General features: G+C 45.9%; 1 protein-coding gene and 1 pseudogene across 1 annotated transcript in view; both read left to right on the top strand.

The window, feature by feature from the left end:
- Positions 1-20,541, top strand: part of Gtf3c1 (general transcription factor IIIC subunit 1) — a 71,407-nt gene that overhangs the window by 13,411 nt on the left and 37,455 nt on the right. The window contains exons 7-10 of the mRNA XM_063226706.1: positions 14,880-15,041; positions 17,682-17,797; positions 19,075-19,384; positions 19,830-20,038. Coding sequence (XP_063082776.1) covers positions 14,880-15,041; positions 17,682-17,797; positions 19,075-19,384; positions 19,830-20,038 — 797 coding nt within the window. The remainder of the gene's footprint in view (positions 1-14,879; positions 15,042-17,681; positions 17,798-19,074; positions 19,385-19,829; positions 20,039-20,541) is intronic.
- On the top strand, positions 6,983-14,873 carry LOC106025261 (small ribosomal subunit protein eS6-like; annotated as a pseudogene).

Genomic DNA, 20,541 nt, shown 5'->3' with positions numbered 1-20,541 from the left:
GTTTGTTCGTACCAGCATTACCACAAATACGTTATTCTACAGCAAATTGTTCCTAGGCTCTAGCATTTTTCAACTCTCTCTTTATAACCAGATGACAGAACTATCACTGACCAAAACAATCTCATGCAGCCCTGCAGGATAGGGGATATTGTCACTTTTACATGCAAGAAGTTTGAGTGAGGAGGTACTAAGTACCTGACAGAAGGTTAAGCAGTCAATGCACAACAGTTACAGAGCTTGAACCTTCTAGAGGAAACTGAGGAGGATTGACTGTGAAACTTTTAAAACTTCCCTTAGTCTTTTTTTTTCCATATTCCTGATTTCTATCTCATGTTGTTTACCTCTTTTGATTAACCAAAATAATTTTAAAAACCAAGGGTCAGAGCTTTAGTAAAATACAATAGTCAGCATGGATGTATTCATCTGCACGCTGCCCAGATGCCACCATAGTGATAGTTAGGACTAGAAAGGAATAAACCCACAAAAACAAAGAGAACACAATAGGAAATGGATCGGGGTGCTACCACCATGTTTTGGTGCTCAGTGTAGGTACACAAATGGCTGAGCACAGTGGGAAAGCTAAATGCCTGTGAAGAGCAGCACAACAACTGATTCCTCAGAGCTCAAGGTAAACTAGGAAGTCGGAGCTTGCAAATACCTTTGCACAAATGTAGGTGGGACTACACACAAGAGGCTCTGTGGAGTCTGTGTGAGTAGCACCTAACACGCTGGTCTCTTCGTTCTATGGCACAGCCAGGTAAGAAGGGCTTCTCCAAGAGACAGGGATCTGACTTCTGGCAGGACGGCTTGCACCAGGTATCTGAGCTCACAGATGGAAGAGCAGGCTGGGGCAGGTTTGGGCATAGACAGTGGGCAACATCTCCATAATTGCTAGTCCACACAGTTGCCCTCCTTAGCTGGGCTATCTCTTTATTTTATCATGTGATGGTCTTTATCCTCTACTGGCTTCCTAGACTTTTGGTACTTATGCAAACTATATTCCCCAGGCAGGAACCAAGGAGACTGACTTGGAGAAAGAATGCTTACCTGTTCTGGCTTAGTCTCAGGGTACCTAACTAGAACCCAGAGCCTCATGCATGCTAGACAAGGTATCTGCTACTCAGCTCTACCTCCAGCCCCTCTAGGAACTGTTGAAAAGGAAATATGTGGTTTCTAGGACACTGACAGCCAGATTTATAGTTTTTAGGCTGGGGACGGGGGGTGGGAAACTTTTTTTCTGGAAAAACTGACAAATCCAAGAGAAAGATCTTCCAGATGATGAAATTTGGAGATTTCCAAGGAAACCAGTGACCCCTGCCTGCTTCCTTTAACTGGAGACTAAAGGATGGCAACTTCCTACCTTCTTTTTTGCCACCCTCTAAAACAGGGCTTTGGGTGGCATCTGAATGTATTCTCCAGTTATCTGTGGAAAAACCGATATTAACAGAAGCAAACAAACAGGAAATAGAAACACGACAGAATATAAAAGAAAACTTACAAAATAATCCTCAGAAAAGAGAAGATTTTATGTTCATGAAACTAGTGCTGCAAGAAACTATGAAGAAGAAACATGCAAAAAATAAAAGAACAACCTTTGGAAATAAAAGCAATAAGTCTGTTACAATTGACAGTCTAACAAGGAGATAGTAAAAGAGAGTTGAAAAAATCCCCCCAGAACAAAACCTCAAGAGATGGAAAATGAGAAAGCCAAGTTAAAAATAAATGAGTTTAAAAGGTCCGACATCCACATAATAGGGTTCCAAAGTCTGTTGGTTGGCTTTCCATTGCTGTAACAAAATACCTGAGTTTTTAAAAAGGAGCTGGGCACGGTGCAGCAGGAGAATTGTCCCAAGTTCGAGGCCAGCTTGGGCCACATAATGAGACCCTGTCTCAAAAAAAAAAAAAATGAAATTGGGGGAACAAAGAAGAAACAAGATGTGTTATGCATAGGTACAAATTCCCAGTGGTGAATGTGGTCGTGCTGTATATATAAAGTGTACCAATAAAATTAATTAAAAAAATAAAAAGGAAATGTTATGTTGGCTCACAGTTTTAGAAGTTTCAACCCATGGAGTGTCTCTAAGTCTCATTGCCTGTGCTGAGCAGAAAGACATGGGCGCTTGTGGTTGAAAGCAACTGCTCACTTCATCATAAACAGGAAGCAACCCAGGTGTGGCTAGGGATCCAGTATCCGCTTCAAGGACATGCCCCCAGTGACATAACTTCCCCCCAGCAGGCCCTGCCACCTAAAGCTTCCAGCACCTCACAAGAGTACCACAGGCTGGTGACCAAACCTTTCTTCCTTCCTTTCTTTATCTTTGGTACTGGGAATTAGACTCATGGTCTTCTGCATACTAGGAAAGTGTTCTGCCACTGAGCTACATCCTCAGCCCTGACCAACCCTTTAAACATAGGCCTTTGGAGGAAACTTTTTCAAACCATGGGTTGGAGAACTCAGAAACCTGAGAGAAAGAGCAGAATATTGGCGAGGAGATTATCAGAAATGACATGAGGAATTTTCCCAGATCTGAAGAACACTGTTTCCAGATCAAAGGGGCTGTCAGGTCTCTAGCATTGTGAACATAAATCCACATTAAAATCCAACATCCAGAGAGTTGAGAAATCTGGGAACAAAGAGACTCTAGAGAGGATACATCAGACTTCCTTTACGGTGACTAAGGCTGACATCAGAAGAAAGCCATCCAAATTCTGAAGGAAATGGACCTTCGTTGTGGAGTCCTTCATTCAGTTTTGCTATCAGAGAGGAATAAGAATTAAGGACAGTTGTATATTTTCACACTCCAGCCATCTACTTCCTTTTAGAAAGCTACCCTTAAATGACAGAATAAACCAAGAGACGGGAAAACACGTGGTCAAAGAGGCAAGGACAGGTGAAGGAAGGCTCTGGGGAAATGGTGACTAACGTGGCAGAATCCCAGATAAGCAGTCTGGAAAGACAGGAGAGGAGGTTACAGGAGGTGGAAGTCAGGGCTTGCAAGGCAACAGATTTAATACAGGACACATAATTAATAGGAATATTTTATAACATTCACCCCAAAAGTCAAGTGCGGAAGAGTGTAAGATCTGTCCATGTGCTAAAGACAAAGACTTCATCCGAGGGCCTGGATCCCACAGCAGTGTCCTGCAGGAGTCCAGCTGCAGACCTAGAGCGCACAACAATGTCTTATGCAACTCTGTATTAAGGATCTGCTGGAAAGGCCCAGGGATCAGTGTCAGAAGCCAGAAACTATGCCACCAAGATGAAAGACCTGAGCCAGTGGGCTGAGGGATCTGTACTAACGCCAGGAAGCAACACTCAAGGACCAGAGCTCCCCAGAAGAGAATCACAGCCATCCTCAGCAACAGGGAGGACCCAAACTTCCCTCCATGAGAACAACAAACTTCTCCACAGGAATCGGCAGCACACTGTCTACCTCTCTGGTTCTCCTTTTATGGAGAGGCAGAGGCTGTTGGCAGCCGTCCTCAGGTGGACCTTCCACACTCAGCACCACACTGACCCAGTTCAGCTGCGTGTTACAAGTTGACCATTATAGTTAATCCACTGCAGGACCTATGGACAGTTGCATGTCTGCCCAAGAATCTAAGTATGAATTTTTTTTCTATTTTTTAATTTAAGGAGAAAAAGAAAAAAACAGAAAAAGTGTACAAGTAATACAAAATTTAAAAAATAAACAGTAAGAAATCACTAGTTAATAGATTACGTATTCTCATCTTAGAAGAATCGAAGTATGAATTTATGATGCATAGAAAATCAAACATATGGGAAAAATGAAGTTACTAACTGTAAGAAAAATGAAAAGGTATACAAGAAAAAAATGCTTAGGTTCTGGGTGTGTGACTTTATGGGCATAGCGATCAACCCAGGGAAATGAATTTGTAAATAACACACGTTACAGAACTTGTGCTGAGAGAGAGCACACCTGCGGCATCCCCAGAACTCAACTCTGTTCTGACAGAAGGCAGGCAACCAAGATTGTTGAGAAAATAGCAACTGCCAGCCACCCTGAACTGTGCCTCACCTTTATTTCCTAGTTTAGTTCATGTGATTTCAGAATCTGTAAAAAGCCCTGTGTAGCAGCTGGTAATGCAGCAGGTCATGAGACCATAGGCATGCAGTGGCTGGGACAGAGAAGTCCTCCTGTGGTGGAGCCTCATCTTTTGTGTCCCTGGGTCTTTTTGAGCTAGGACCTTGATACATAGTTTAGCTGGGCTTGAACTCATTATGTATCCTAGGCTGGCTTTGAACTTGCAGCCATCCACTTGCCTCAGCCTCCCAACTGCTATGATTACAGTCAAGTGCCACCATGCCCTGTGGATTCCTAGTTTTTAACAAACTTGTCAGTGCTGAGTAAATGTGAGATTGGAGTAGGTGAGAGGAGGTGAGAAAGGATGGCTGGGTCCTGTGGCAAGGAGGAAAATGTTTGCTGACTGAGAGGCATTCCAGGGAGCTAAACTGTTAGGGGATGGCTTGGTGTTTGACCTGGAAATCTGATGAGCTGAATCTTTAAAATGCTCATGACTTGTGGTTCTATCAATGATTTTTATTTCCTGACCTTTTGAAAAGAAGGCATTAAAAATAAAGTGGAGTAATTTTATCTTTAAAATCAAGAGGCGCTGAGCGAGAACCTTACCTTCATTTTAAGAGCCTTTTTGGCTGAGCAAGCAACAATGGAAGAAGGCTTCTGCCAGCCTGGAGGTTCCTGGAAATTGAAACTGACAGAGACTGAAGGAACTTTGAAGTAAGAAAGCCCTGGGATAGGTTCTTGTATCATTTTCTGAGCTGGTGGCCTTAAGCAACTTCTACACTTGACCCGAACTACTACACCTCAGTTGCCCTGTCAGGAGGTGATACCAGTAGGACCTGGGTCCTGGGGCCTGAAAGACTTCCGTGGAGCAAGGGCCACAGACTGGTGCTCTGCAGGCCAGTGTGTTTTGTTTGGTTCACAGTGGTTGCTTTCATTGAATAGTTGCTAGGATTTAAAACTCAGGGTTTTTACTCTGAAGTCTGACTTTTCAACTTCTGTGTGGAAAGTAAAAGTAGGCAATATTGAAGTGTCATTTTCAGAAAACTGTCATTTTCTTTAATGACAGTTGGCTATGCAGATAGGCATAGCCCCCCTCACCCATTCACCAAGGTACCCTACCTGCTGTTGCATAGCCCACAGCTGGCCTCAGTCTGGTCTGTCTTCTGCTCTGTCATCTATCTGACCCTTGAAAGTATATCCAGGCACAGGACTTGCACAGTGACTGATCTCAGGCCCTTGAAGTCAGGAACTCAAAGGACAGGACTCAGCACAAGTAGAGGTGACTTTGAGTCCCTATGTAGGCACTCAATATGATGACAGTCAGATGATTGTCATACACACACAGACCTGAGTGTACACCAAGCTCATTTTGATTGCTAGAGACTCATCTCATTTCCCCAGTGATCTCCTTTCCCACTGTCTCACCCACCTTTTTGTGCTTGGCTCTTGAAACCTGCCCTCCCACCAGTCCTTCCCTCCCTGCCAGTGACATCTTGATTTACCAGTGTGACTTTGCCCAGGGTTGTGAGCTCCTTGACGATGGTGGCCTCATCGCCTTCATACTTTATAGTCTTGGTGCCTCTACAGAGTTTACATTCTTAGTGCCAGTGCTGTGTTGTCTTCAAATAGAGTAGGTGCTAAGTAAATGTTTAGCAGATTTAATTTAATTAAGTGCTGCTTTAGTTACTTTTGTTGAGCAGGAGGCGGGGGATAAATGCAGTTTTCAGGTTTTCTTTTTCTTTTTAAATTTTTACTGTGAGCTTTGTTGTTCCCATTTGCAAAATCAACATAAAACCTTCCCTCTAAGGCATTATGGAACAGAGAGGACTTAAATCATAAATAAAGATGATGTATTATTTCATGTAAATTTACAGTTGTGCCTGGGTGTATATAAAGTGGTTCTAAAATTCCTTAAACAAAGAGTTTGGGTTTAGCATATTTTACATGCATATTTCACTGCACCTAAGGCTGCAGTGATCTGTTTTGCAAAGAAGCAAAATAACCTTGGTAATAAAAACAGTCACCCTGAACCGCTCTGTTTTGCAAATTTGGATTATATTGTTCAAGTATTTACCAGTCATCCTGTGCTTATTAAATTTGTGTGGAAAAGAAAAAAAAGGAAGAACTAATAGAGAAGAATTTGGCAATCCTTTCCAACCCAATTGGAATCACAGTTAGCAGCAGTTGACTAAGATGTATTCTTTGGGTTTACTCTGAGATGGATTTCGAGTGAGTTTTCCAGGTTCAGTGTCAAGGCAAGTCCAGCACTCAAGGGGAAAGGGTAGAGGTGAGGTTCTTGCACTTCTCTGTTTATGATGTAGACTGTCCACACAGCTACTGCCCATGGTTTTTTTTTTTTCATGGTTCTAGGACTCAAACCCAAGGCCACATGAATTCGAGGCACGTGTTCAGGCTGGCTTGGCTCTTTTGATCCTCCTTCCTTACCTCCAGGTAGCTTGGATTATAGCCTTGTGACTCCTAAAACATAAATAAGTATTATAAGACTTACTATAAACAAGTATTATAAGTATTATATTTAAGAAGAGGAATGCAAAATGTATGCACTGAAAACCATAAAACATTATCTGAAGGCATTTTAAGATATAAGTAAATGGAACTGGACACTCCTATAATCCTAGCACTGGGAGGCTGAGCCAGGAGCATCGTTTACAAATTAAAGCCCAGCTGAACTGCACAGTGAGATCTTGTCTCAAAAAAGATCAAAAAAAAAAAAAAATCTCATGAATTAAGATACCCTTGTTAAGGTGATAGATAATATTCCCCAAACTAATGTGATTTAACACAATCCATGTCTAATTCCCAGCTGATTTCTTTGAGAAAATTGACAGGCTGATTCTGAAATTCATAGGAAATTGCAAGGGTCTTTTATCGTGGTGTCTAGAGAGTGATCAGTTGTTTCAAGGTGATGCTGAACATCTATCTTCCCAGCCACTGGCTGCCAGAAACTCACTGAGGTGCAGAATGAATGCAAACTTCATACGTTGTATGAGAAGTCTGTGGCCACAGAAGTTGCTAATGATTCTCTGGATGAAGAATGGAAGGGTTCTGTGGCCTGAATCAGTGGTGGGAACAACAGACAAGGTTTCCGAAGCAGTCATCTTGACTCATGGCCAGATTCACTTGCTACTAAGCAAGGGGCGTTCCTGTTACAGAAGGAGAACCAGAGAGAAGAAGTGTAAATCTGCCTGAGGTTGTACTGTGGATGCCAGTCTGAGCATTCTCAACTTGGTTATTGTAAAAAAAAAAAAAAAAAAAAAAATGAGAGAAGTGTATTTCTGGATTGATTGATACTACTGTGCCTCAGTCCTGGGCCCCAAAAGAGCAAGCAAAATCTAAACTTTTCAGTCTTTCTAAAGAGGATAATGTTCACCAGCATGTTGTCAGAAAGCCCTTAAGGAAGGTAAAATGCTTAAGTAACCGGAAAGACAGAAAGACAGACAGACAGACAGACAGAGAAAGAAAGAATCCAAAAGCTTAAACAGTACTGAAAAAAGAATAAAGTAGAATTCATACTTCCACTTTGAGCACCGGCTACAAAGCAGCCAGTCCTCAGGGTTTGCTCCTGGTGCAGGAATGGACTTAGATCAGTGAGCTACAACTGACAGACCTGAGCTCCTGTGGTCAGCTGACGTCCCACAGAGCCGCCAACGCTATTGCATGGGGAAAGAATGGCCAGTCACGAAGGCCATGGCCATGTGATTCCACTGATAGAAAAATCCAGAATATAAAAATCAAGAAGGGATTAGTAACTAAATCCCTTAGGACAGGGATGAGTGAGGGGCAGGACAGTGAAGCCTAAAGGGTTGCAGGTGATGAGAGTGGTCTAAATTAGCTGGTATTAGATGTGGAGACCCATGAAAATATTTAAAAACCAATAATTTGTGCACATTAAATGGGTGAATTGTATGCTACATGAATTAAAGTTCAATGAAACTATTAAAGTTTAAATTACCAAATACAAACTAAGCCAAAAAACTAACAGGATACAGCAAACTAAATTACAATAATTAAAATAGCAAAAGGGGACATTTAAAAAGTTCTTAAAAGACGAAAGTATACAACCTATGAAAAAAGAAATGAGCCATATTAAGAATGATGAAATTTCAGCCCAGTAAATATAAGGGCTCAAAAGACTGTCAAAAAAAAAAAGCATTTCAAAAACTGAAGAGTAGGAAAAAATAAAGAACATAAAAAAAGATTGTCAGAAATTTTAAAGCCTAGAAAATTAATGATGTGTGTGGGGGAAATGGTTAAAACAATTAAAAATAAGCAAGATTTCTTTTAAGTTAAAAGCAACAGTGATTAAAGGACACTAGCTTAAAAATGAAAATCACAGGGGCTGCAGATTTAGCTCAGTGGCCTAAGTGCCTGCCTAGTAAGCACAAGATGGTCAATTTGATCCCTGGTACAGAAAGAGACAGAGGGAGAAGGAGAGGGAGGGAAAAGAAAATCACCATAATTAATGATTAAGATAAAAGAAGCAAGAACATTTTAACAGTAAAACTTACATTAAGAGAACTTAAAAGGGGTAAAATTGACAAAGATATGAATTCTCGGTTCCTGGCAGAGGCTGCCCTTACCTGGAAGGATCATTTTCCCTCCTCTGGCTCGGGAGGAACTCCTATCATGATCCATCCAAGCAAGAGTGTGCTGGTGGCCAGAAGACAAGATTGAGGGGTAAAGAAAAGCCCACGGGAGGCAATGTTGCCAGTGAAGACCCTTGCAGACTTAGGACCAGTAACCATGTGTGTTGAAGGAGGAACTGGGGAGCGTTTGCTTCAGCCCTTTCTGGGATGTACCCAGCAGATTGCAAGGAGAAGCTGCTGTTTGAACTGGGAAGGACTGAAGGGAGGGCAGAACTCAAGAGCAAGTAGTTACCAGCCACGGTCACACATGGGGGCCAGGAATGTGCCACAGGTGTGTCCCAGTGAGGTGATGTTACCTTCTTAACACCCAGGCCAGGCCCTGCATGATCATCGTGTTTAGTACCACATACTGTGTACACTCCCTTCTGTTGGTCCCGTGTGTTTATATGTCTCTAATTCAGCTCAAGTATTTCGAGGAGATGACACTGGGACCAAGTATTTAATGATGCACAAGGCTGTAGACTGAAAATGGTTATATAGTTTCCAAAACTTTTGTCAGCTCCCCTGTGTTTTATTGTCAATACCAGTATTTGCTTTGTGCAATTAGTTAAAAAAAGCAAAACAAAACCTTAGTCTCTGAGGCTTGTTGAAGGGCATTATACAGAAGAAGGAACTGACAGTGTAGAACGCTGTTATCTCATCTTGTGGCTGTTTGGGGAAACGTGGGAGGCAGAACAACCATCAAGATAGTATGCAAGGCATTGAGCTCAGTATGATTTTGTTTGTTCTATTCCTTCTAACCTACTGTCAATACTATTCTTTGTTTTTTGGGTTTTTTTGTTTTTGTTTTTGTTTTTTGAGACAAATTTCCCTTATGTAGTTCAGGGTGGCTTTGGAGTGGCACTTGCAGCAGGGCACCTGCCTCAGCCTTCCAAGTGCTGGCATTACAGGCATCTACCACCATTGCCGACTTTGTCAGTACTATGCCTTGCCTTATTTTATCACCAAGAACGTGAAGGCAGCGCTCACTTGCCTAGGCTCACAGCGCAGTGAGTGCTGGTCCAGGGATTTGATCCCATGAAGTATGAGCAGCCTGTGTACCACTCAGGACCTTCTGCTGCCTCTCGGAGATCCTGGGCCAGACTCATGTGGAAAGGAGGCCAGGTAGCTGAGTGCCTGGGGCCTAAGCCAGAGGACACAGGTGAAGTCCCTGGGGACTGCTGGCTCCTAGGCCCAGCACCTTCAGGCTTGGACCTCCTGGCAGGCCTCTTTCCCTCCAAGCTGCTTCATATTCACCACAGAAATAGCTTGGAGTACCTGTCTCAAGCATCATGCCTGCACGACAAAAAATAAACCCTTTCAGCAGGATGCGCAGCCCTGGTCCAGGCTGCCTTACCGCCCACTCGTTCCCTCCTTCCTGCCCCTCCCCCTCCAGCAACATGCTTGTAGTTTTTCACTGTGATTTTGCTGATGCTGTTCCTTCTGCCTCTAATGTCTGTTCTCTTCTGCCTGATGTGACTATCCTGCACATTCTTCAATGTCCCACCACATATCACTCCTCTACTTCTTGCTGCCTGGTCCCAGGTTGCCTGTTGCATTTTTAACTCTTGTGCAAGCTAGACGCAGAGCCAGGAGGCCTTTGTAGCGATTTTTTAAGGTGCACAGCTGTCCAGCTGTCAGCTAGCCGGAAAGCATGAACTGAGCTCTGGGAGGAGGCCAAGCACCTTACATGTATTTACTCATCTAGTTCTTACTATCAGCACACATGGTAGATATACTTAGCATTAGACTGTTGTTGTCAATGAAGAATTTGAGGCCCAGAGAGGAAGTCACTTCCTGGTGGAGGGGCCAGAACTCAACCAGGCTCCTCTGCCCAGCCTCTCCCTCACAGCTTTCTGCAGGGAGACAAATCCTGTCTCATTTATCTGTTTCTTCTGGACCTAGTACAAAATAAATGTTTATGGAATCAAGTTGGATTAAGGACCTCAAACAATCTTGTGACATTTTCAGACCAGGTGACTGAGTATGACATTTGACCCTCTAAAGTTGCATTTTTCCTATGTTGTAGTTATAATAGTAAAGACAAAAGCAGGGACAGGCATTTATTGAGCACTATGCATATGCCAGACATTGCCTGGAGTGCTGCATGGGAAGATGTTCTTCTTGTCCCCATTTCATAGCTGAGGAAACTGGGTCACAAAGAAGATGTACCTCTTAGCCAGGTGATATCAGGCAGAAGCACATTCGCACCAGACAGGCTGGCTCTGGAACCCATGTTTTTAACCTGTACCAGCAGCCTCTGCTTGGGCTTCTCTGTAGATACCTCCTCCAGGTTTTCCCCGGGAGGCTTGCTTTGACTCCAGATGACTCTGGCACTGACCACCTACCTGTCTTCTGTTCAGGGCTCAGAAGTGTGTGTGTGTGTGTGTGTGTGTGTGTGTGTGTGTGTGTGTGTGTGCGCGCATGTGTGGTGGGAAGTAGGTACTGGCCACCTGGCTCACTAGCAGCTCTGTCCCTCTGCTGCTGACCTACAGAGAAGAGATCTGACCCTGTGCTCCTTTGTTCCTGTCTTACTTTTGTACTTCTGTAGGTTAATCGCAGCTGATTGTACCACTTTGCTAGGCAGCTAGATCAAAGTTTTCTGTGGGAGTATGGGAAACACAGGCCATTGTTTCCACAGCATGGCCTTTCTTACAGTGAGTGGTGCTTTCTGATAAGAGTTTCAAATTCTAACCCAGCCAAGTGGCCTGGTATGGGAGATAGCAGTTAAACATACACAACCCACTGAGCCTGTTTCCTCTTTCTTTTCTCTTCCTTTTTCCTCTCGTCCCTCCCCTGCGTGTCTCCCCCCCACCCCCATTTATTGGGACTAGGGATTGAACCCACAGGCACCCTACCACTGTGCTGCATCTCCATCCCTTTTTCAGAATATTGTACTTTATTTTGAGACAGGATCTTACTGAGTTGCCCAGCCAGTTGCCCAGGCTGGCCTTTAACATGTGATCCTACTGGCTTAGCCTCCCAAGTAGCTGGGATTACAGGCAGGCATGCACTGCTGTACCTGGCTAGTTTCCTTTTTCCTTAAAAGGCGATACTGCACCGGCTTGTAGGGTCATGTGACGAGGAAAGAAAAGAGTTTCTGAAAGCAGCCACCCTGAGGCCTGGTTCAGCAGGTGCTCAGTAGGGAGTCACCCCATCCTCCTTCCTTTCTGGGTCCACAGAGTGCCTAAATTCTGCCACCCTGAATCTCCCTACACTGGAGGTCTGGTGATTCCTTTGTGGTGAACTGCTGCCCTCAGTGTGCCATGTCTTCAAATTTCCTGGGACTCCTCATGAGGGAAAAGACTGCTTTGATGAGAGGCCAGGAGCTTCTGAGGCTGAGAAGATTCCTCCACTTTGCTCCTTGAGCCCACAAGAGCTTGTATTGCTCCTTATCTCACATTGGTGCTTGAGCGCTGCTGTGTGTCATTCTCTGACTCATTATCCTTAAAGGGAGTTAAGGGCATTGGCTTAGTGTATCTTGAGTTGGTGTCCCCAAAGTGCTGTCTTGTACCACATCCCTAGCACTTGGTCACCATTGCTGTCAGTCCCATGGACATCTTTGAATCAAGACACAGGGCAGGGGCTCTGGAACCAACCTAACCTAGCCCTTCCCTACCAGAGGGACAGGGCAGGTTCCTTAGCTCTTCACGTCCACCTAAGGGAACTGAGGGTGCTGGCACGTCCCCACTAAGTCCGTGGTGAGATTTGACTTGGAAAGCAGGTGTAGGAAGCTAGGACAGCATCCAGGATGTAGTAAATCTGTAAGGGACACTGGTATTGTGGGAACCAATAGGTTGCTGTTGTGAACACCTTGGAGAGGGGAGCTGGGCAAGCAGGGGTGCTGGGGGGCATGACTAGAGGACACTGGAAGCTCTGGTGGAGAATGGCTTCGTGGCCTGTGTTTGCTGCATGCTGGATCTGCTGGCCACCCTGCTGAAAGTGCTGGTGGAAGGAGAGCCCCAAGGAAACCTCATGGGGGACCCAGTCCCCGGAACCTGAGTCTTTAGACAGTCTTTGCCAACTCCGATGGACTTAAAGGGTCCCTACATCCCTGCCTTATTGACCAGGTCTCCCATCCTGGGAGAGGAGCATGGTAGGAGAGGGCTGAGACCACAGAAGGTCTCTACTGCAGCCATCCAGGGCTTTATGTTTATGCTAACGAAAAACTGCCGGGGTAGCTTGCCTGTCACTGAAGAATGTGGGCATGGGTGCTAGGCTTGTGCCCAGGGCCACTGAGGCTACTTGTCATTCTGTAGACCTTTTGGCTCAGACATCCTCCCAGCTAGTCTCCCCTGAGAAAGCCTTGATGAGTTCAGTGCCCTGAGATGTTTTATTGTTTGTGACCTTCATCTGTAGGTTCTATGTTTTGAAAATCCTCTGCCCAAGAAGGGCTTGTGTTTCTGTTCTCTGGAGAGGGTATTTTGTATGTCACAGGCAGGGAGATTACAGGGACCAACTTTAGCACCCTACCTCTTGCTGTGGTACCCAAGGATTCTGCACATCCAACTGCTGGCCAAGCTCGTATATAACCATTCGTTATTACACATTAACAAGTAACTACAAACTTAGTGTCTTAAAACAAAGTAAGTTATTATCTGAAATGAGTTTTATTGGGCCAAAATCAAGGTGTCTCCTGACATATGTTCCTTTTGGAGGCTATAGGGGTAATCTGTTCCCTGGCCTTTTGCAATTTCCAGAAACCACTCACATTCCTTGGCTTATGGTGCTCCCCATCTTCAAGCTGTCTCTGGCCCTCCTGCCTCCCTCTTACAAGGACTCCATGCTACTTACTGCATCAGGTTGCCCTGTTAATCCAAAACAGTCTCCTCAGCGCAGTACCCTTAACCACAGCAAGCAAGCCCTGCAAGTCCTGAATTTAATAATGTCTGCAAAGCTCTTGTGAGGCACCATATTCGCAGTTGTAGGGATTAAGATGAAGGCCTCTTTGAGAGGCCGTTACTCTGCCTCCAGTTCTGTTTCAGGGCACAGGACACCTTAGCCTGCCCCTTTCTGAGCAGCTTTGCCTTGGTCACAACAAGCTATTGGGAGTGATTTAACCCCTCTTCCTATCAGTTCCTTCATCTGTGAAGTGCCTGCTTGGATCCCAGTGAGTCAACACATATCAATTGTCAGGGCGTTTTTATTTTTCCCTGTACTTTGCTTGTCCTTCTCCACAAGCATGTGTGTGTAATTTTTTTCCAGTGTTGTTCTTTGGTAAGTTGTAATGTTGCTGCTGTGATTATCTGAAGACGGATGCTGGTCTGTCAAGAGCGTGTTGGCTTCTTGGTAAACTACCACGGAGTCCCTACTTGCTGCTCTTGTTCCGATGGTTGGGGACAGAACCCAGGGCTTCACATGCTAGGCAAGTGGTCTGCCACATAGCAACACCCCCAGTCCTCATTTTTTATATTATTCATTAGCGCTATAAAGGGTGGTGTACTAGACCTATCAGTTGCGGCCTTTGCCTCTTTTTGAATTATTTTCACAATCTAAATGCTTACACTTTTAGAGTCACTGTCATAGCCTCTCAGCATGCTCCCAAAGCCATTAGAACTCGTTTACACTGCTGCCACACCCCAAGGCATTAGCAGTGGGTATGGTACTAGCAGATATGACAAAAGTTACTTTTCATTCTGTTTTTTTTTTTTTTTTTTTTTTTTGAGTCAGAGTCTTGCTGTGCAGTTCAGGCTGTCCTTGAACTCAGTCTGTAGCCCAGGCTGACCTCGAACTCATCGTGATCCTCCAACCTCAGCCTCCTGACTGCTTCGATTACAGGCATACACCCACATCCAGCTGCTTTTCATTCTTCTAGCAAACACTGCTCACCTCTCCTGCATGTGGCTCTGTCGGGTTACTGAGAGACAATGTGAAGGGATGGGTGACCCTTGTGGCAGAGCAAGCCTAGCACAGAAGGCCGCTGACTGTTTAGTTAGCAGGACTAAAAGGGCACTTCAGGGTTCCTTTTGTTTACAGTTCTTTATTCACTCATATTCTATTCTGTTCACAATGAGAAGTAATTCAATGGAATAAATTTCCTGATCTAGTGCCCTAAGACACACAGTTTTGAACTTTGCAAACACTCTGACAGGATGACCTTTCTTGGACTCCTGTGTCTGGGCGTCTGCTGTGAGCTTCTGGCCTCTGCTTCCATTCACTACTGGCAAACGTGTGCTCATGTTCCCAGGGACTGATGTCATGGTCCGGTGCCTCAAGCTGCTGAAAGAGTTCAAGAAGAAGGTTGAAGATGACCACGATGATGACGATGACGAGGAAGTCATCTCCAAGGGAGTGCCTCCAGTGGACATCGTGTTTGAGCGGGACATGCTCACGCAGACCTACGACCTCAGTGAGTCCTGGGTTAGACGTGACTTTTGAGTCCTGCTTGGGCCGAGTGGGGTGTGCTGCAGGGAAGCAGTGCTCTGCTGCTAAGTATGTCCCACAGCAGGCAGCAGCGTGGTCCTTTGAGGTTCAGGCTGTGAGCTCAGTTTCCAGCGTGAAGCCGTTTGCCCCTCTTCTGTGTGACTTTAGCAAGGTCTGTAAAATAGGATGTATTATCAGGCTTCTTCAGAGAAACAGTACCAGTAGCTGTGTAAGAAAACAGATAAGAGGAAATTTATTAGTAGAATTGTTTCATGGGCTAATGGAGGTTGAAAAGTCTTACCCTAGACCTGTACAAGCTGGAAACCAGAGACGGTGTAGGTTCTGAGGTCCCAGAGCAGAGAAGAAGGAAGGGTGTACTTTTCCTTGCCGTTGTTCTCATTGGTTCTAGCCAATTAAGTTGTACCTACCCACGTTGACAGCAAAGGGATGCATGCAGCCGAGCAACTCACAGCCCAGGATTCTCCAGAAATGACCTCACAAACATGTCTACAAGTGACACTTGAGCAGTTATCTTGGTATCTCTTAATCCAGCCAAGCTGATATCTAAAATTAACTATCATATGGGGCCAATACCCACATTAGCACATTTGGAGGATAAATGACATAGGATAAAAAGTGTAGAACTTTGCCTAGTACATTGAAAGCACATATACAGAAGTAGCTAATTGTCTTAGTCCATTTCCTGGTGCTGTAACAAAGTACCTGAGACTGGGTAACTTATAAAGAAGAATTTACTTTGACTTACAGGTCAAGAAGCTGGGGAATTCAGGTTGGGTGCTGGTATCTTCCCACTTCTGATGTAGGTTTTGTGCTGTGTGTGTGGAAGAAGAACAGGAGGACAGGGGGTCTGTGGAAGAGGCAGAACAGGAAGGGTAACCTTGCTTTTAGCACAGCCTCCTGTTCTCTTTGTAACTGACAGAAATCCCATGAGAGCAAGAAATCACTCCAATAGGAAGGCATTCATCTGTTCAGGAGGGCGCCACACCCAGATTCCATATGCCTCCTGCTGGGCCCCACAGTACTGCTCTGTTGAGCACTTAAGCCACAGCATGAAGGTTTGCAAGCCATCCCTCCCTTCTAGGTAGTTCAGGAGTCACCATGGACTGGGTAAACTGGTGGTGAAGAGGTGAGAAAACTGTTCCTCCCATTCCTTACCCTCCCCTAGACTCCCAAAATCTGTGCAAGACAGCTGTGCACTGGTGCCATGGGTGGTGTGGTCCCAGGTCCCTTCCGGGAGGACAGAGCAGAAGGTGAAGTCACAGGACTCTAATAATCCCACTGGCTGGTCCGCAGTTTAGAGAACTGTTTGACAGTTTTGACAGTTCTGATGTGTTGGGGTCCTCAGAACACAGTTTGGGAACAGCTTACTCCTAATCCTTTCATCTCTGCTTTTAGCGCGTTGCTGGGTCAGTCTAGGAACTGTCCCAGTCATCCCTTTGTATTCTGCCATTTATTTTTATACATGTATTGATACAGCAACATCTTTATCCTGATTGATTTTTTCTCGCAGCCTCATCTATGTAGATGTATCAGAAAATCCAAAGAAATCATTTCTGAAGCATCAAAGAACTCTGCTACCACATCTGCCCCGCAGTTCATGTACTTTGCGGGACGCCCTGCCTGCCTGCCACCCGCAGCCAGGCTCCTTCCGATAGGTCTCAGTCCCAGAATAGAGGAACTAATTGAAAAGGGCCTGTTCTCGACAGATGCAATAACAACACTGAGAAACAGCAGCTGGCAGGAGCTGAACAGGAGCTGACAGGCTGCACAGTGCAAATTACAGGGCCGTCATTGGCAAGGCTTTCACCGACAGGCTCAATGGTGCTGTTTCCTTCCTGTCCCTGCCTGCTCGGCGACTGAAGTCCACAGGACCTCTGTGTCAACTAAGAAAGACAGCAACATTAAGCACACACATTAAAAGACGTTCTCAGACCTAGATATGGGGGCGGATACCTTTAATCCCAGCACTCTAGGAAGCCAAGACAGGAAGATTGCAAGTTTGAACCCAGCCTGGGCAATTTAGCACTTTACATTTTCTCAATAAAGAAAAGGGGTGAGGGACTGGAATGTAGCTCAGTATGAAGGTCCTAGATGCAAATCTTAGTACTGGAAAAATTATTTTAAAAAATTACCCTGATGCTTTTTGTTTTTTTATTATTTTATTTTATTTTATTGGTACCACGGATCGAACTCATGATGTTGTGCTTGCCAGGCAGGCACTTAAGCCACTGAGCTATATCCCCAGTCCCTCTGGTGCTTCTTAAAGGAGTCACTTGTTTATCTGAAAAAGTTCATTCATGAGAAAATGGTAATTTCCCAAGTAAAGATGGTGTTCGTAGAACTCAACAGATTTACCTTTAATTGCTTTACCTTTAATGTTCTAATGTGGAGGAGCCAGACAGCAAGAATTCCCCTGAAATGACTGCTAGTGTTCTTATCTGTATAATATTATTCCGAGTCTTGGGAGGAATGAATTCTTTGGAGGGAAAGAGACAGCCACAGCCTGTACTTTACTGTGCTGGTGGTTGTGGGCACTGCCCTTAGCCTGTGCCTGTGCAGCACTGTCCCGTGCAGAGGCTGGGGCTCACAGGAGTGTTTCTTACAGTTGAGCGCAGAGGCACGAAAGGAATTTCCCAAGCTGAAATTCGAGTGGCCATGAATGTGGGAAAGCTGGAAGCCAGAATGCTGTGTCGGCTTCTTCAGAGGTTCAAGGTTGTCAAGGTAACGCTTCATCCTTGAAGTTCCCTTCTTTGGATGTGCATGTTGTGATTATGAAGCCGCATTTCAGTCAGTCAAGAAAACTAAAAGCCCTACCATCTGTGTCCAGGTGGCAAAGGCCATCACATCATGTCTCCCCCTCACTAAGGCTTTTGTTTGTTTCCATTTGTAAAAAACTGAAGAAGTTGTCGGCATAGAAGAGTCACAGCAGGAAGCAGGGCCACTAGGAGCTCACTTCTCTGCAGGGACAGGCAGCCAGCGCTGGCTAGTGTCTGTCCACCTGCCCTCTCTCTTTTATGTGACTGGTCTGGGACGAGGGGGCATCTCTGTCATCTAACTGTGCCTGTCCAGTGCTCTCCTTTTGTCATTTAGCCTGGCCTCTCAGCACCTGGATGCTTGTATTAGTCAGCATTACATAACTATAATGAAATACCCGAGGTGGTTGGCTTTTAAAGAGGAAAGGTTTATTCTAGCTCATAGTTGTGAAAGTTTCAGAAAACCTTAAAGATCAAGTAGCCCCATTTCTTTAGGCCTTTGGCCAAGTTACACACACATCATAGTGGGGGCACATGGCAATGTAACTGCATAGAGGAGAAAATGACTGGGCCCCCTAACCCACTTTGAGGGCACGTCCCCAGTGGCCTGGACCTCCCTTTAGGTTCTACTGCCTATAGGTTCTGCAGTCTCCCACCCAGGCGCCAGAACCTGTTGGGGCACTCATCCAAACCATAGCAGGGCTTGACTCTTCTTGCCTGCCTTTGGGACATTTTGCTAGAAGGCAGGATAACAGTTGAGCTAATGACAGCTAAGAACTTCCGCAGCTCCCTGTCCTGGGGGGTGAGTACATAGAAGGTGTTACTCTTTCTATTCTCCAAGTCTCTAGGAAGAGCCCTTCCTCTGTCTTAGAAGATAAAACAAGTGTGGGCTGGCAGTGGCTGAGGGGAGCTGGTGCTGTGGGTCCTGGCTCTGGTGTGCAACAGACACACACTGCTTGTTGACCGTGTTTTATAAGCCAAGTCCTGTGCCAAGTATGGTGGCGACTTGGAAGCATGAATGAGGGTCCTGGCCTCGGGGAGCTCAGCGTGTCAGAGGGTGGACACAGGATTGCACCTTAGAAAGCCCTCTGGCCACTGGTGGAAGCAGGTCCTGAGATGCTTAGATAGAAGGCTCAGGAGGGGCCCAGGCGTGAGACAGGAGACTCAGCTAGGCAAGAATCAGGTCCTGGTGTGCCCGTGGGCATGACACCCCTTTTGAGTGTGCTAAATCCATTTAACCCGCAGGGGTTCATGGAGGACGAAGGTCGACAGCGGACTACCAAGTACATCTCATGTGTATTTGCCGAGGAGAGCGACTTGAGCCGGCAGTACGCCCGGGAGAAGGCCCGGGGCGAGCTGCTGACCACTGTGAGCCTGGCCTCCATGTCCGAGGAGCCACTGCTGCCCGAAGGCGAGGATACTTTTCTCTCAGAGTCAGACAGCGAGGAGGAGGGCACCCCAGGCAAGCGCAGAGCCAGAGGAGCCCAGCGCCACGTGAGGTCCTCCTCGGAATTCGGGCCTGGCTCTCAGCCTCATCATTCCACCCCGACCAAGGGTAAGAAGCAGAGGTGGAGCGGGAGACAAATGGTGTTGCCCAGCTTGGAGCCATTTGTATCCCATAATCATAGGGTTGTGGGGGACAGTCATGTGATCTGTCTGCTGACTATGTGCAGAGCCGTTCCTGGCATGCGTTTCATTCCATTTTTTAACTACTATAGGGATAACATTCCATCAGCTTCCTCTGACCTCTTCCCCCCAGTGCCAACTCAGAAATCCCCAGGCTTTTAAATTAATTATAGAATATTAAAAAAAAAAACACCATTGAGGGTGGGACTGGTGGTGTCCAGCCTTTCAAGAGAAGGGGCCTGAGCTGTTGGCCAGGCCAAGGGCCCGGTATGTCAAGGATTCTAAGCAGGCCCTCGGCTGCTGTGGCTGGTGGGCTCCAGGAACCGAAGCCTTCTTCCTCCCCTCTGCTTACTCTGCTTCTGCCCTCCCCACAGGTGGGTGGAAACTTGTCAACCTTCACCCCTTGAGGAAGCAGCCACCTTCCTCCCCCGGGGCTGCTGAGGAACGAGCCTCTCGTAGCTCTGGGGGCAGGGACCACCTGGACACCAGCGGCTCCTCCGAGCTCAACGTGTCCTTCGGCTCCCACTGCATGGAGAGTACCAGTGGTGACATAGCCATGATTGAGGAGGTCCGGCTTGACAAGGTCAGTGGTGGGGAGAGAAGGCCTGGTCTCCAAGAAGGGCCCTTCTCTTTGTGCTTGTGGATCACAAGAACAGCGCCAGAGTCAGCGATGAGAGTGTCAAATGCTTAGTGCCTGCTCTGTCCCGGCAGTGGCTGGGCTCCCTAAGGAGAGGTGGCTCTTGTTCACCTGCCTCCTTCATGGTGCCTGTGCTCTACGTGGAAATTCCCTGCATTATTGCCCTAGAGCCTTGATTTCCAATGGCTTGCTCTTTACAGATGCGGTAAATACTTTTCAGAGGCAGAATTTGTATTTGGATCATCTAGGCTGGTATTGTTCCCTAGAGGACATGTCTGGAGATAGTCTTGATTGTCACAACTTAGGAGAGGGGTCTGCTAACATGGAGTAGGCAGAAGCCAAGGTTCTGATTCTGGTTGGTGTTTTGAGACAAGTTCTCACTCTGTTTCCCAGGCTGGCCTCAAACTCTTAGGCTCAAAATATCATTTTGCCTCAGCTTCCTGAGTAGT

The sequence above is a fragment of the Cavia porcellus genome, unplaced genomic scaffold (assembly GCF_034190915.1).
Source record: "Cavia porcellus strain 051 isolate PalLab524CR breed Dunkin Hartley unplaced genomic scaffold, mCavPor4.1 scaffold_16, whole genome shotgun sequence".
Classification (NCBI taxonomy): domain Eukaryota; kingdom Metazoa; phylum Chordata; class Mammalia; order Rodentia; family Caviidae; genus Cavia; species Cavia porcellus.
This window is presented reverse-complemented; position numbering and strand designations above follow the sequence as displayed.